General features: G+C 46.3%; 1 protein-coding gene across 2 annotated transcripts in view; it reads right to left on the reverse strand.

Moving 5' to 3' along the window:
• Positions 1-9,370: 9,370 nt before the first annotated feature.
• Positions 9,371-17,269, reverse strand: part of Cttnbp2nl (CTTNBP2 N-terminal like) — a 34,650-nt gene continuing 26,751 nt past the window's right edge. For both annotated transcript variants that reach the window (XM_051165839.1, XM_051165838.1), the window contains exons 3-5: positions 16,493-16,723; positions 12,375-12,482; positions 9,371-11,075 (exon numbers count right to left, since the gene is read on the reverse strand). In XM_051165839.1, the coding sequence (XP_051021796.1) occupies positions 9,597-11,075; positions 12,375-12,482; positions 16,493-16,723 (1,818 nt within the window). In that variant the 3' untranslated portion in view covers positions 9,371-9,596. The remainder of the gene's footprint in view (positions 11,076-12,374; positions 12,483-16,492; positions 16,724-17,269) is intronic.

The raw sequence follows: 17,269 nt of genomic DNA on the forward strand, positions 1-17,269 counted from the left end.
AGGTATTAAATAGGAGCAGAGAGACAGAGCCAGAGATGCAGAGAGAGAAAGAGGCAGAAACAGAGACAGAGAGATCGCTTAGAGACGCTCCTAGAGAGAAATGCTCTGGAGACCACTTCAAAGCGGCTGCTGCTGATTTGTGCCACTGCTGCTGTTTGCTGTTTAGCTGGACTGCTGGAATCCTGACAACAAAGATCCGACTCACCCCAAGGAACTGAGTCTAAAAAAGGTCTGCATCCCCTGTCCCTACTAACTTTTCTCTCCTACCTAGCGTTGTTGGGTTGGAAGGAAAGTAGAGGCATTAAAGAACGCCATATAAAGTAGGTTTGAAAACACACACACACACACACACACACACACACACACACACACACCACACACACACACACACACACCCTCAATAAGTCCTAAAAAGTCCTTGGTATGAGCTGAATGTAAGAGAAATGACCTTGGACAAGTTTTCAATTTTCCCTCCCTAGTCAGTGCAGTGCCCATGGGGTTGCACAGCTGAGCCAACATTCTCTGAGCCTAGAGGATGATTTTGTAGTTATCTATCACGCTGAGTTACTGAAAGACTGTTTCGCCATGCTGGGGGTATAAACCCAGCACCTCACATGAGCGTTCTCTCCCACTGAGCTCCAAGCCTAGCCTGTCAGACTAAGTAGGTGGTCCCCCAGGTTAAGACTTGTCTTAGAATCTCAGGGGCTGCAGAAATGGCTCAGCAGTTACACATGCATGCCGCTCTTTCAGAGGACTCACGTTGGCTGGCTCACAATTACCCGCATCTCCAGCTCCGGGGGACCAAACTCCCTCTACGAGCTCCCTTACAGTTGTGACATGTACATCAAATAAAAATCCTTTAAAAATTCGCGTGATGGTGGTGGTACATGCCTTTAATTCCAATACTCGGGAGGCAGGCAGAGGCAGGTCAGGCCAGGTTGGTATCACTGAGTTCCAGGCCAGCTTGGTCTACAGAGTGAATTCCAAGACAGCCAGGGCTACACAGAGGAACCCTGTCTTTAAAAAACCAAACAATTCAGTGACTTGCTGGTGTCCGACATTTCACAGGGATATGAAGATGCAGTCTTTCCTGCTTCCCCCATCTCAGCAACATGGGCAACAGCATGGAAGGGCTGACTTCCATCTTCCGAGCCTCTTACAAGGTTTCAGGAGAGCTCATTTGATTATTTACAAAGTCTCTTTTTTTTTCTTTTTTTCTTTTTGTTGTTTTGTTTTTTCAAGACAGGGTTTCTCTGCATAGCCTTGGCTATCCTAAACTTGTTTTGTAGATCAGGCTGGCCTCAAACTCACAGTGATCCGCCTGCCTCTGCCTCCTGAGTGCTGACATTAAAGGTGTGCGTCACCTTGCCTTGTTCTCTTTTGCTTAAGAGATTTAGAGAGTAAGGAGGGGAATGGGCAAAAGAAAACACTTGTGGGTGATGCGTTTTGCACAGACAAGATTTTTCTTGCTCTGCCTTCTACATAATCCTTACAAGTCACAGGACAGCGCTGTGGATTTTAATCTCTTAAACTGGTCCCAACTCTTGCAAAAAAAAAAAAAAAAAAAAAATTACATACAGGTGCCTGTCATTTCTTCCTTAAGCAGGATGGGGCTCTTGGGGCCTTGTGGCACCATCTGCCCCCATCCTTGAATCAAAGCAGGCTGAGACCTAAAATCAAACACGGGGAGATGAGGCAGATCCTCTGGACAAATGCTTTGGAGACAGGAAACATTAACTTCCTCCTTCCCTCATATGATGGTAGAGCTTTTGCCACAAGGCCTGAGGACTGGGCTATATAGAAGCACTCCTACAGTACTTGCAGTAAGTGGGTGGGTGGGTGGGGGCTTTTATCTTTTCCTTTTTAAAGTTGGATGATCTCCATGTAGCCTAAACTGGCCTAGAACTAAAGATGCTCCTAGAATCGTGTGTGTGTGTGTGTGTGTGTGTGTGTCTCAGCCCGCGCAGGAGTCTCAGCTAAACTGAGAGTACCCTGAGGGCGGGGAACAGGTTTAAACTTGTGTCTTTAATAACTACTTTGGTTTCTGGCTCCCCTTGGATCTTTAAGAATCCTGTTGTTTGAGGGGAATTAATTAAGGCCGCTTGCTTTTGTTTCCTTTATCTGGAAGTCTCCAGGCTCTGGTTAGGTCTGATAAGGCACTTGAGTGGAGCCCAGACGGGGCTTTCAGACTGCGGTCAATCTTTATCACTCAGAGCTCCATCTTGGCAGACTGAATCAGCGTCCAGCACCTGGGAATCTGGAGGCTTCCTCCGTGGTGCTGGTGGGGGCTTTGTTTTTCTGAGACAGAATCTGCTATGTAGTCCATGCAGGCCTTGAATTTGTGGCAATCCTGCCTCAGCTAGGATAACAGGACACCACACCTCATTTGGGAAACACAGGTACTTTAAGAGCAAAACATTTTGATAAAAATTACAAGTGGCTCTTTTGGACTAGGTTCCTAAACCAGGTCCCAAGAGAGCAGAAAACCACTCACACAGACCCGCCCCCCCCCCCCATCAAGTTAACCTTATCTGACCCTCAGAGGGGAGACTAGCTGCAGTTTTAGTCTGTCTGGATATGCCAGTGTGGCTTCTTTAGCCTGATTTACTTTGCTATAGTCCCTACCTTACAAGTAAAGTTACTTTGAAAATAATCAAACTACTTCTGGTTATTTTCAGCTTTGTAACCCCCACAAACTATTTGTTCTATATACTTTTATTTTATACTTGATTCTACAACCACAAATATGGCCAAGGAAGATGTTTAAATTGTTGTAATTTTAGGTTGGGTGTGGTAGCACTCACCTTTAATCCCAGCACTTGGGAGGCAGAGGCAGAGGCAAGAGGATCAATGTGAGTTCGAGGCCAGCCTGGTCTACAAAGCGAGTCCAGGACAGCCAAGGCTACACAGAGAAGCCCTGTCTCGAAAAAAATTTTTTTTAAAATAATTTTGACTTTGAAGTGTTGGCAGTTGGCAGAGCATGATGTTGGGAATTGGATCTAAGAGCTCATGAATGTTAAGCATGCTGCCTGTTATCTTAAAAAATGTTTTATTTTACGTGCATTGGTATTTTTCCTGCATGTAAATCTGGGTAAGGGTGTTGAGTTCTCTAGAACTGAGGTTAGAGACGGCTGGGAGCTGCCCTAAGGTTGCTGGAAACGAAACCCAGGTCCTCTGGAAGAGCAGCCTATGCTCTTAACCGCTGAGCCACTCCCCCTCCCCGCCCCTTTTAAAGATAGGGTCTCTGTGTGGAGCTCAGGTTGACCAGGAGCTATGTAACCCCAGGCGGGCCTTTCGACCCAGTTAAACTCCAAACTCCTGGGACTGAGCAAGCTCTACTATAAGCAAGTTTACTGAACTATTACAGATGTTGGCAGGAAAATAAAGAACCAGGGTCTGTGACAAGTTCCCGCAGCAGCAGCAGCAGCAGCAGCAGCAGCAGCAGCAGCAGCAGCAGCAGCACTAGGGAGCAGTGGGAAAGTGGTCACCAGACCCAGGGACAAGGGGATTTTTACAGAGTATTCTTTTGTTGTTGTTTTTGAGACAGGGTTTCTCTGTGTTTAGCCCTGGCTATCCTGGAATTCTTTTTGTAGACCAGGCTAGCCTTGAACTCACAGAAACTGGCCTGCCTCTGCCTCCCGAGTGCTGGGATTAAAGGCGTGCGCTGCCACCACCTGGCTGAGTATTCGTATTGATTATTGCTTGGTGGCGGTGGCGTGTGTGTGTGTGTGTGTGTGTGTGTGTGTGTGTGTGTATGTGTGTGTATGTGTGTGTGTATGCTCAGAGGCCTCACTGGATCCCTTGGAGCTGGAGTTATGGGAAGACCTGGACCTCTGAAGGAGCAGCAAACATTCTTAACCATTTCTTTCCCAGATTCTCAAAAAAGCCCAGGCTAGCCCCAAACTCCTTAAGTAGCTGAGGTGACCTGGAAGTTTGGATCCTTCTACTTTCACCTCCCAAGTGCTGGGCTTGCAGGCTTGTGCAAACCTGCACAACTAAAGAGTGGGTTTATGAAGTGTTCCCATCGAGCCTGCACTGGGGAGAAGAGGGCACAGATTATGTGAAGCAGCACACTTTGTTGGAAGGCAGTCCATAGATGAAACTGTTGGTTCTGGACTCGCTGTACTTAATAGTTCCAAAAGTCCACGGACAACAGTGTGTCATCACCCTGGTGGAAAGGCACGAGACTTGAACATACCTTCAAAGATGTAAATAGAATCCAAGGCCAGGCTACTCTACATAGTGAGCTCCAGGTCAGCCAAGTCTGCATAGGGAGACCCTGTTTCAGCTTGTAGAGGTTTTAAAGATTCTTTCTATGAGTGTTTTGCCCTCCTATCAGTGCACCATATGCATGCAGGGCCTGCACAGACCAGCAGAGGGCACTGGACCGTTTGGAAATGGAGTTACACTGAGTGCTCCGAACTGAACCTCTGCAAGCGCACTGACTGCTCCTAATCACAAGCCATTTGTCAGGCCACAAGCTCACAGCTTTACATTAACTTTCTCTTCTCCTTCCTTCTCCCTGCCCATCGTCCAGCCCTTGGTCATCACATTTAGGGCACCTGAGTGTTTCTATAATAGGGTTGAAATCCTGGTTGTCACTTAACAAGATCTCTTTTCATCAGCTCACTAGAGACAACAGACTTTCAGGAGGACTGGCAGAGTGGTATGCATGCCAAAGCATTACCATGGGGCTTGGTACCCAAATAGGCATTCCTGACTCTCAACGTCACTGACATCCTGGCAGGATTTCTGGAAGCTAAGACATCTCCTTACATAATAGGCAAGTAAGTTTTAAAAGAACAAGGGAGGGATGTGAAACATCAGTTACCAAAACGTGGTCCTCAGACCACACCAGCCATCACTTTTAACAGGCTCCCTTGGTTAAGTTAGGCAAGCACAGTTAAGTTTGAGGAGCCCCACCCAGTCTGTTTCCTCCTTTTAGTGATGATCTGTCCACTGATAGGCGAACACAGACTCTCAAATTCTCTCAACTAGTTTAAGTATTACTTAAAATCTGAAAAGTACTCCCATGGAACACTGCTCACTGGCTGCCTCTGACTCACCATTTTGAAATGTGTCTCATCCCACCCCAAAGCTGTGGATGGCACCCGGGGCTTAGTATGTGCTAGGCAAGCATGTCACCAGGCCACCCCTAGCACCTCACCCCCTATCCCAAAGACAGCATTTCAAGACACTGGATTCTGTTTCAACAACTACCTACCCATAAGAAACACTCTAAATTCATTCTCTCTCTCTCTCTCTCTCTCTCTCTCTCTCTCTCTCTCTCTCTCTCTCTCTCTCTCTCTCTCTCTCTCTCTCTCTCTCATACACACACACACACACACCACCACCACCAGTTGCCAGAGGCTGTCATGGGAAACTGGATACAGCTAGTGTTTGCTGAATGGATCCTTAGTGAGCTTGCTTAAGATACGTAAACATCCACACTGTTTGAACATCTTTTGTACATCAAAGGATTTTCAAGTACTTTCGTCTGGCTACAGCTTACAATTGCAAACGTGGAGCAGCAGCAAAGGCACAGACCAGTAAACTCTGAGGGAAGCATTAGTCATTTGCGAAATGAGAGGCCAAGGCAAAGGCAGAACACATGAGTCACTGGTGGCTTCTGGTCTGGTTCCAGTGGAACCATCAACCGACTTTTGCATATAGGCATATCTATTTCTCTGGGAATACAATATATAGCTTTTCTAAGATTTTCAAAAGGGCCATATCCCCCAGAGGGTTCTGAGGTTATTAGTAACTGGTCTGGCAACATATGCCCACGGGTATGGTAGTGGCAAAAATATTATAGTGGTAACTGCTGCTTTCTGACTGGACTTAAGACCTTCTCACAGGAGAAAATTCCATGAAAGGTACTGTAAATCTGGCTAAGAACCCATGGCTGGGAGGTCTAGGCCCTAGGGGTGAACTTACTATCGTTTTGCTAAGATGACATAGTTATCAACCTGCTCTCCAAACACGTATCCTTATACGTGTTTAGATGTGATTAGTGCAGCAGCTCGCAGCCCCTCCCAGAGAAGCTTCTTTGTATGGGGGGTCAGTGGCTAGCACAGAAAACTCCCAACTGGTCAAAGCAGACGATAACGCCAGGTGGGACATCTGTATCACACCTTTTCCCAAGGCTCAGAGGACATCAAAGAGGAGGAAAGATTCTAGGAGCCATAAGTTAGGGAGAATGGGGACATGACAGGACCAACGCGCTCACACTCACACTAGCTGGAGCTGCCTGCACAAGATCAAGCCATTCAGCATTCCAGCAGGGGCTCGCAAGTCACGCCCCTAGCTGAGTGGTTAATAACAGACAGACAGACAGCTGCTAGAGAGGGAGCGACAGTTTTCCTTATGGGTGTGGATTCTGACAGGTAGACCCTGCTCCAGTGCGTGGCCCTGCACTCACGTGTATGTGGACAGCATGAACCAGAACCAATGGGTTGTTTTTAAAAAAGGAAAAAGATGGGGTGGGATGCATCCAGGATAGCTGGGGGTGGGGGGTGGGTGGGATAAATATGAAAAGATGATATATATATATATAAAGTCCTCAATGAATAAAAATATATTACAAGTTATTAAAGAATAGATTATTGGGAACTCCCTCTTCCCCCCAGCTCTATGCTTCACAAGAAAGCCAGTGTCTACTTTTTTGTGAGTTCTAACCTGGATGCCCCCATTGAATCTTTCGGTTTTTCAAGCAGACAATTAAATGCTCCTTCTATCACCCACTCCACTCCCTAATAAAACAAGCCTGGATTGTCCAACATTCTTTGTTTTGTAGAGAAGACTGTTGCCGAGGACAGCATGAGTTAACTTGTTTTAATGTGGTCTGCTATAAAAACGAAGGTTTCTGCACGGCACAGGTGGCCTTACAAATGTTAATGATAGTTAATGCTGGCGCTATATTTTGTACGTCATTAGGTTCTGCTGACCAACAGCAGCTTTTCTGACGCGGATTAATACCCAAATTGTGAATCATGGAACTTTTTTTACTTAGCACACACAGTCACAATCTATTGCAAACTTAAATACTAATCTATAATACCTAGCTGAATTATTTGATCCATTTCAGGGTTGTGCTTATTACTCAGAAGATAGGCAACTAGCAAAAATACACATTTCTTTTGCATATCCCCCCCTGTATTACACTGTAAAAGAAATATTGTTCAGTGCACCTCCTAAGAAATAAACTTCCTTATAGCATTTCTCTCTTTATATATGTGTATATATATATCTCTCTCTATCTCCAAACAGAGGAAGAGCACAATGCAACTTTTAAGATTACCATTTAAAGCAAGAGCGGTAAGAACACTCTGGCACCGGAGTCTCTCCTGATTAGAAGGTTCCGCCTTTGAGCACCACTGTTCCGTCTTGTCTCCACAATAGGAATAAATTCAATGCAGGATAGCTTTGGACAATTTGGTAGACGCCCTACAGCGTCCGCCACACTTTCATGTCACGCATTTAATCATCCAAACTACAAGCTGTAGAGTCAACAGTGTGCTCTGCTGTTGACTTGCCCATCGAGATTTTTACTACCTGCCTCTTGGCCAAAGACTTAATAGGTTAATAAATATGTAATTAAAAAGTTACTAACAACTAAGTTATTGGGAAGACTTATTTTTTTCTTTCTTCCAGCTCTATGGTTCTTAAGAAAACCAATGTCTAATTCTTTGTGGGTTATTTAACCTGGATGGGTCCACTGACTCCTTTGGTTTTTCAAACACACGATCAAGCGTTTACTACATCATCCATTCCCTGTGCCGATAAAATGGTAACACAGGCCAGGAACAGGCCCGGCTAGAACAATGCATGAGGACACCAAGGCCACCCTCTCTCTCTGGATACAAAATTGAGTAACCACAGCTGGTCTGTCTGGAGTCCTGCTTGCCAAGAGAGAGACTCTTCTGTGGACCTGGTCAGATGTAGGTGACCCAGTGGAGAAGCCTGGAAGCATCTGTCTCTACAAACTCACTATTAGGAAAACAGCAGAATTCCTAGGATGGATGAGGTTGCAGCTCAGTTGCTCGCAAGCTGAAGTCAGCTGCAACCACGTTTGTCTAATCAGTAGTGTTTAAAAACATTTTCAATCAGTTCCTGGCATTTAAAAAGTGGAAATATTTTGAATGAGAATTTTCTTGTGGGAATCTGAGTTCCATGAAAATCCGGTCTGGATTTTTTTTTTTCATGGCAGCAGCTGGGTCTCAAAGGGGGTGGCCCTATTACTCGGGCTGGGACATTAGGGTTTGCTACGGCTTCTCTACTCCAGACTAGTGGGCAGTGCTTGAGGGAGCGAGCTGCCTTACTCCTATGGTGTGCTGAGTTCTGTGGCACTAGGACTGGCTTAGTGGTGCCTTCCTATGGTGCTGATGATTTGGGCTTCCCTTGGGGTTGGCTCACTTCCTTGTGAAATAGATTCCTCTCTGTTGACTGAGGGCTCCGAGCCACATCGAGTTGCTTGGGTAGGTAATCTTAACATGCGATTCTACTTGTCCTTTACGCTGTACTGCAAACGCCAAAGATACAATCACACGAATGTTTATGTGCTTAAGTGTGTAAGTGTTGAACACGTAAAAGGGGCATGTATCCATATAGACACAGATAAACCTCCATTTGGGCAGAAGTTAATTTGGTTCCGCAGATACAAGTGCTGGCAGCATGGAGAATAAATGTAACAATTTGGTAAAATCTGTATAATTCTGTCTTACAACGTCACAAAGAGTGACTTTTAAGTTATTGCTTTTTGACTGCAGAATAAAGAGTTCATTCTGTCATTTCCCGTTCAAGTAAAAGCAACCAGAATCAGAGGTTCCCACGGCTGACGCTTGAAGACGGTTCTGAATGGAGATGCCATTTCACTCTGTTCAAGAACTGAGGCAGCAAATTGAGAATGACTTAATTGTTCAAAAGTACAAGAAAATCAGCACCCCAACTGCTAAGTGCTCGGAAGGTCGTCTTAAGGGCTTTCTAGAGCTCAGCCTGACCAGAGTTCATGCCCCCTTAGAAGGATTTCCACTCTACTTATGCAAACCTCAGTTCCGAACATGGAGCCGGCATTAAACACAGTCAAGGAGGATTAAAAGCAGTGCTGGTGTCTGACATTCAGAGTCACAGAGGATCTCATTTTCTGCAATAAATGTCTTTCGTGGATTCTGCCGCAGAATCACGTTTACGTGGCAGTCTGATTTCAGGCACTTTTAAAACATGTTCATCTGGAATGAAAATCTGCACGCACCATTTGAAATGAGTGCTGAGTAATTCTAGCTCCCAAACTGACAGCAGACCCCTGCCTGCCTGGCTCTCAGATTGCTCCATCAAACACGCTGGTGACTGCTAGGTTTGAGGTGTATGTCTCTGAGGTCCCCTTCTAGCTTAGTACAAAGAGGTGAGTCATACAAATCCAAAGTACTCAGTTTCTACTTTAAAAAAAAAAAATACAAAAAGGTAACTACACTCAATGTATTATACAGATGGCTGTAGCTACTATCGAAATAAATAACATATCTGGCTCCAAGGTTTCACTCTGAGCTCTTGGACGAGATCTGATGGAATGTCAAAGTGTGGGGATTCACTCCTGGGGACTAGCTGCTGGAAGGCAAAAGTATCTCAGCATCCTTGCCGTTGGCCACCACGGCGCTGGGAGAGCAGCTGCTGGCAAGGTCTTCCGTGGTGGTCACGGAGGATGCCTGGGAATGAGTCTTGGCCCCGGGAGTGGCAGCAGACTGGGAAGGGGTGAGGCCGGGTTTCTTGGGTGGGATTGGGGGTGGGTTTCCTCTCTCGGCTCTGGGGATGGTTGGGGACTTGATTCCCGGAGACAGGGGGCTCAGAGGGCTGGACACTTTCCCTGGAGTAGGGGAATGGCTGGTGTCACCTCTTGGGTTGGCAGTGTTGGCCAGATTTCGATAGTCTGTCCCGAAGGGAGAGCTGTTGGGAGAGACTGGCTTGATTGGCCCTTGGTTAGTGAATCTGGAGAGCACCTGTGTGACTGTGTTTCGGGCCAGCTGCTTGGCAGCAGAGTTGTCTAGCAGGGTAGGGGACAGGTCCCTGGACGGAGGGCTCTGGAGACCACTGGCTTGCTGATCTTGATCAGCTTGGGACTGAAACTTGTGCCGAGCTGCGTGGAACCGCTGGTTGATCCCTACTTGGTAGGAAGACTGGTAGCCAGGGCTGCTGGCTGAAGACCCCAACAGGCGCTTGGTTAGAACCGGGGAAGAGCAGGGAGATGACGTCAGAGAGGAAGAGGCCGTGCTGCTGGGAGACAGTGAGCTGCCACTGGAAGGGAGGTGACTGGGCATTGGGACTGGAGCATCAGGTCCTACAGGACACCCACCGTTCTCCATTGGTTTCTCCTGGGCTGATACCACAGATTTCTCTCGTAGAGGCCCTTGGCTTTCTGTGCTGCTGCCTGATGCCAATTCCCTGGTAGTTTGTATTTCTGGGTCACAGTGGCCATTAGCTTTTGCATACGAGTAAGCAGGGGTGGTGGGACCCGGAAGTCCAGGGTCTGTCAGCTTGGCTAGGATGCTCCCGTGGCTTCTTTCTGTCTGAACACCTTCCGTTTGGCAAAGCACAGACACTTGCAAAGGAGGCTCGGTGGCTGTGCCTCTGGACGTGGTCACTGGCTGCTTGCACTGCTCGCTGGTGGCCCTGTGCCGCTGTGCCGCCTCGAGGTCTTTGACACGCTTCTTCAAGCTCTCCATCTCCTCCTTCAGGGTTCTGGTCCGGTTCTCTTCTCGGTTGAGTTTGGCTCTCAACTGCTCCCTCTCAATATCGAACTCAGACAACTGCTTCTCCACCTGGGCCTCCGTCTGCAGGCCTCGCTTCCGCTCAGCTGCCAACTCCTCCTCCAGCTTACTCGCCCGGCTCTTCTCCTTCTCCAGTTTCAGGCTCAGCTCCCCCGCCTTCTGCCCTTCCTCAGCTGCCTTGCTCGTGGCCTTCTTGCACTCGAGCACCAGCATGGACGAGAGCTGCTTGTGCCGGGAGCGCTCCTCTTCCAACTGACTGCACAGCTTCTTTTGTTCTTTCTCGAACTTTTTCACTTGTGACTTTTCAAATTCCAACTAGGAAAGAAAAAAAAAAAAAAAAAGACACCACCACACATTTTGATTAGCACAGGAAAACAAATGGATGTACTGAAAATTACAGTCCTACAGAGTGCCCTCACTGCCTGCTCTCTGGGGCGTGGCTTTAGCGTGGATGCCGTGGTGCTGAGGTTGGTTAGTGGCTTGGAAGTATGAGAACATCCCACAAACTACGGCTTCATCTTTTCTTGATGATTTGGGAGGCATCTGAGTTCCTAACTGCCTCAGGGTGAACAGCAGGAATGTGACGCACCGCTGTGTTTTAGGTATGTGGAAAGGACGTAGAACCAGCCAAAACAAATGACAGAACAGCACGTATGCGAGATCTGGGCATGGACGCTGTTAAAAATCAAACTTAAAAGTTCTGCAGTCATTTTCTCTCATCTTAAAAAAAATAATAAACGAAACATAAACAGTTGCACTTAAATCCTACTTTTGTTGTTTGCACTAGACAAGATCTTACTCTGAGACTCGCTTTGAACTTGAACTCCTTCTAACTGCTAGGATGAGAGGCACGTGCCACCATCCTAACAGTTGAATGCCACACAAACGTAGTGTTTGAATGTCTAGCATTACCACACAGACTCTGAATGAGAGGGAGCAGGATGAGTGAACCCTTCGAATCAGGAAATTGCCAAAAGGAGATACATTAATAGATGAGGAAACCAACTCAGTGAGCCATGATAATATTAAAATAAATAAATAAATAAATAAATAAATAAATAAATAAATAAATAGATAGCGTGAGTTCAAGGCTAGCCCTATCTATATGGTGAGAATGAAAACACACTTTATACTACAGGGATAAAGGGTTATTTCATGTCCTGTGATCTTTGCTTCAGGCATACTGGATTGTGACTAGCCATGCTATTACTGTAGGTCAGGCAACAACGAAACAGTTGAAAATCAGAGCCCTCTAAAGTATGTGCTATGAGTGATCTATGCTTGCTTTATTTTAAAGTTATATGTTCTTGTGTGTGTGTGTGGGGGGGGCATGTGTACGCCAGTGCGCGTGTGACTGTAGACAGGGCATCAGAGTCTCCTGAGTTTGAGTTATAGACAGGTATGAGCCACTTGATGGGGATGTGGGGAACCAAATGTGGGCCCTGGACCACCTCTAATCTATGTTTAAAAGGAAGACTTTTTGGAAATAGATGTGATAAACATGGAGCATTCTATCTTAATTTTAAAGACATATAATGTAATTCTGCACACTAAAAATGACCCTAAGAAATGTCACCTGGGGCCAACATCATCACGGCCCTTCTCCCCAGGTACCTGCTGCGTCAGCCGCTCCCTCTCCTTCTCCAGCATGTAGGTGACGTCATCTCCTTCGGCGGTGTCCTGCGCATGCCTCTGCCTTTCTTCTTCAAGGTCAAGGATTACCTGCAAAGGATTTAAAAACATTCACTTCCAAATATCAAGTAATCACACTTAGACCACTCAACACTTGAGAGTTCCAGATTAAACAAACAAATGGAAGCCCAGCCAGGGCTGTCAAGGAGCACGCCGTCTGGCAGGGTGAAAGACATGCAGGCTATGCGCTAGAAACAAGATATTTACTTTGCTGAAGTGTACGCAGAAGAATGCAAACAGAGACAAGGGAGAAACTAATTAGCCGTGGGGGCTGAGAATGGCTGAGAACTAGCAATCTGGGACGTCACATGCAGTCTGCGCTGGGGGCGAGCGTGGGATGGGGGACTGGTATCCCACAGGATGAGGTGTCCCTCTCTATGCTGGCACTAGAGTCACCAAAATAGAAGCTTGAAATTAAACATCAAAATCAAATGGGACATCCTGTGCCCTGCTTAGCTAATACAAAGTGTTGTCCATCTACTTCGTCCCATGTGCAAAAGGCTCAGTTATTGTGATCCTAACTGGTGATTTTTCACAAGACTCTTTCTTAGTGACATGCCCATTTATCCTATTCCATTTATCCTGGTGCTGAAGGAACCACGCCAATTTGGGAAAGTATTATTTGGTAGCTTCTATTTCAGAGGTTCTGACCCCGACCTCCAGGGCACAGCACTGTCAGCTACCTTGATGGCCATTTCTCCTAATTTTGTCGCATAAAAATGTCTTTTTAAAAAAATTATTTTCTTTCCTTTTTTTTTTTTTTTTACCTTTACATATACATTTATATTATTATACATAAATACAATAAACTACCTACAGCAAGAAGAACCACGAAACAATCAGGAATTATATAAATGTTACATTCATAGTGTTTTGGCTATTTGCATTTGGCAACCTTGAAGAAAACAGCTTTCCTATCTTGGCGAGTCTACAACTTTGAGTGTAAATCAGTATCTATCATATCTCATCTCTATTAACCTAAAGACTTCTATCTAGACCTAAAAGCATCTTAACCCCTCAACAACTAAACTTAATTATAAAACTAAACTATCTGGTCTTCAGCCCCATCAGAGACTTGAGAAGGAATAAAATTAATTATCTGAGTAAACAGGAAGTGCAAGTTAGCAGCTTCTAGAATGAGAAAATGACAGAGACAGTTTGCTGCCTGAACAGTCACCCAAAACTCTCTATAACATTGGAGCATCTTCTTCAGCCTTCTGGCCCAATATATCTGACAGACATATTTGTGAGGCAGGAACTATTGAGGACTTGTTTTCCCTGTCTTGGCAGTTTGTCAACTCTGCCTGCATACAAGGTTGCCCACTTTTAGGCAGAATTCTGTCTGTAGCAGAAACGAGGACATTTTACCCAGTTTGCCACATTTGAAGCCATCTCCGTAATATAGAAGAACATTTTTTTTTCTATGACATGGAAACCCCACTTTAAAATTTACAATGAAAAAACTAAGCATGGTGGCACACGCCTATAATCTCAGTACTCAGAAGGCAGAGGCAGGAGGATCTCTGTGACTGTTAGGTCAGCGTGGTCTACACAGTGACTTCTAAGCCAGGGGGATCTAGCCTCAAAACAAACAAACCAACCAACCGTTTCCAAGAAAATGAAAATGTAGTAGTGTACTTCCTTTGAGCGTCAAAGATCTATTTTTAGATTAAATGTGGCGGCTGTGTTTTACCTATCCTCCCCTTTGAGAGCCCCTTAAAATTACAGAAAGGAACGAAAAAACTATAACATCTCAGAGATAAGAGACGTTAGTAGGGGAGAAAGGTTTTTGCTTCTGTCTCTCCCTCTCCCTCTCCCCCTCTCTCTCTCACTCACTCAGTCATGTGTGAGAGTGTGTGTGCACCACATAAATGTGGCTGCCCACGGAGGCCAGAGGCATGGGACTCTATGGAGCTGCAGTTCCTGGTGGTTGTGAGCTGCCTGAGGTGGGTGTGTTAGCAACTGAGCTCAGGCTCTTTGGAAGGAGCAACTAGCCACTCTGCTGCTCAGGTGTCTCTCCATGCCCCAGGAGTTTAAGAACACTGGCAAGTGGGAGAGGAGCCTGAGGCGAGGCAGCGCTTCCAGCAGACAGCCATCTCACCACCAGGCTCCCGAGGAAGAGCTGGAACCTCGAGGCAGCAGGTGCTTCGGGAGTGTGGCTCAGAGCCGGAAGTTTCCGATTTGATAAAGACTTTCCTTAAACTGGGTATGGGGAGCAGGTATCTGTAATCCCAGTGCTTGGGAGGTAGAGTGAAAAGGGCATCTTCAGCTACATAGCGAGTTCAAGCCTAGTGGGGGTCACACGAATGCATGTTTCAAAACAACGAAGATAAAGCTTCCTGTGAGTGTTGGGGGACATGGGCAAGGGGGAGACGTGACTGAGCCAAGGCCAGCAGTGTAACAGGTTCGTGTGCTGTGCGGGCTCTCATCTTTCTGAGAGGTGAAGGGTTACAGTTAACAGGCACACCACACTCTACTTAAATACCTCTAAGTACTAACTGACTACTGGCAAACTTAGTGCCCTGCTTGAGAACACACCCAAGAGCAGATGGGTACTTTGTTGGGCACGGTGGCACACACCTTCCCACGTAGCATAGGTCATCATCCTTGGTTATAAAGTGAGAGTCTAAGGCCAGCCTGAACTACGTGAGACCCTGTCCCAGGAAACCAACCAACTAGATGAAACAGGAGAATTACTTGGTTTCAAAAATGTACTGCTACTTAAAATATTTTACATTGAAACAAGAATATATTAAGAAATTCTCTGTTATTTTTAACTTTCTCCTCTCTCCAGTCACTTAGACCTGCAAACCATACTACACCTTCCATGACACGTAGCGCACGATACCTTCCTCATCACTTCCTGTGTGAAGTGGGAATACGGCCTGTCCATCCACCAACAGAGGAGCTGGGGAAGGTTTTCTTAGTTCACGTGAAGGCCCTGACTTAGGTCACATTTCAATACACTGCCACGAATGTTCTAGAAGACACATTCTGGGCTAGACTCTTTCAGGTCTTAAGCAATTTTTGGAACTTGACTGAAAGTAGAAAAACTACCCTTTTCATGAAAATGCAAAGGCTTCTGATAGTCTCCATATTTCAGGGGCCTTGTGGGACATCTGTGACCTACCCATGGTTAAGGACTTAGCCTCTAGACTCGATGATGAGAAATAAAGACTGACAGGCAAGAAGACTCAGCTGGGGCAACTTAGTAGAGAGTGCCCGTGGAGGTATCCCTGAGAATAAACTAATGTCTACTAAGTTAGCTGACCTCACTTTTCTGATGAAAATGTCCCCTACTCATCATCGTTGATGCCTGTCTCGTAGGTTCACATCTAAACTGATAGTTTTCTTAAAATGCAGATTCTTGTCAAACAATCGTCTGCAGGCCAGAAAGCTGGGAACGAATGCGCACACGCTGGAATTCTAAAACAAGAGACTGCAGGAGTACAGGCTTGCCCTTCCTACCCAGGAGCTATCAGACAGAGCGCCAGAGTGCCTGCCCTGAGCCCCAATCCAGCAAAGAAAATCGTAAAAACAAGCCAACCCAGGAGATGCTTATGGCCTCACAAGCATGTAAGAAAGGCGACACCAGAATGAATGGAGCCATCTCTATGCTGCCTGGTTACAGTCAGCAGGATTCTACCCTCTCTCCCTCTTCCCTAAATACCTGTTAATCTTTTTATTTATCACTTAAATAAGCGAACAGAATGCTCTGTTCAACTCCAAGCTTGGCTAAACACTGGCTTGTTGCCAAAGCTTGGGAGACTGAGATCTGAGAAAAACGCACCAAGTGTTCTGAGCAGCACACCAGGAAGGAATGCCGCCTTCAGTCATGGCCAGCCCAGTCTCTAAACTGAACCTGTGCATACCCTGTAACCCCTTCGTGCTCTCCTGACTCCTGTGTAACTCACGGGCCTTTCCGATACCCATGAGCTCCCCAGAGCCCTCTGATTGCCACGATCACTGGCATCACTGGCGGCTGGCAGGACAGGAGGAGGCGTGATTTCCGGAGCCCCCTGAGGACTGCCCAAGCCTACCTTGCGGTGGCGGCTCTCGGCCGCGGCCAGCTGGGACAGCATGCGCTCCTGCATGTTCTTGCATTGCTTCATCACCACCTTGAGGATGGAGAGGGGGTTTGTGCACACTGGCTGCTGCTCGCTGTCATTCTTCTCCTTTAGAGTTTCACAGTCTCTCTGAAGGGCCATTAGAGGGTCACTGATGTTGTATTTCCCATAGCGTTCTTCGATGAAAGTATCTCTGTGTTGCGCCTGAGGAGAAGAGGAGGAGGAGGAGGAAGAGGAGGAGGAGGAGGAGGAGGAGGAGGAGGAGGAGGAAGAAGAAGAAGAAGAAGAAGAAGAAGAAGAAGAAGAAGAAGAAGAAGAAGAAGAAGAAGAAAGAAGAAGAAGAAGAAGAAGAAGAAGAAGAAGAAGAAGAAGAAGAAGAAGAAGAAGAAGAAAACAAAAAACCGGAACGATTAAAATGAGGAGTGTGCTACCACAGCAGTTACATACCAAAGGTGGGAGCATTGTCATAAACCTGACTACAAATCCAGCAGAGCCACACAAAGATGGGCAACATCAGGAAGTGCAACAGTGTGATAACAGGAACAAGCAAAGGATTACAGAGACACTGTCTAAAGCAGGAATCGCCATATTAACTTAGTTACTTTTCCTCCTCCTCCTTCGTCCTCCTCCTCTTCTTCTTATTCTCCCCCCCCCCCCGCCCCAAGACAGGATCTCTCTGTGTAGTTCTGGCTGTCCTGGGCTTATTTTGTAGACCAGGCTGACCTTGAACTCACAGAGATCCACCTGCCT

The sequence above is a fragment of the Acomys russatus genome, chromosome 23 (genome assembly GCF_903995435.1).
Source record: "Acomys russatus chromosome 23, mAcoRus1.1, whole genome shotgun sequence".
Classification (NCBI taxonomy): domain Eukaryota; kingdom Metazoa; phylum Chordata; class Mammalia; order Rodentia; family Muridae; genus Acomys; species Acomys russatus.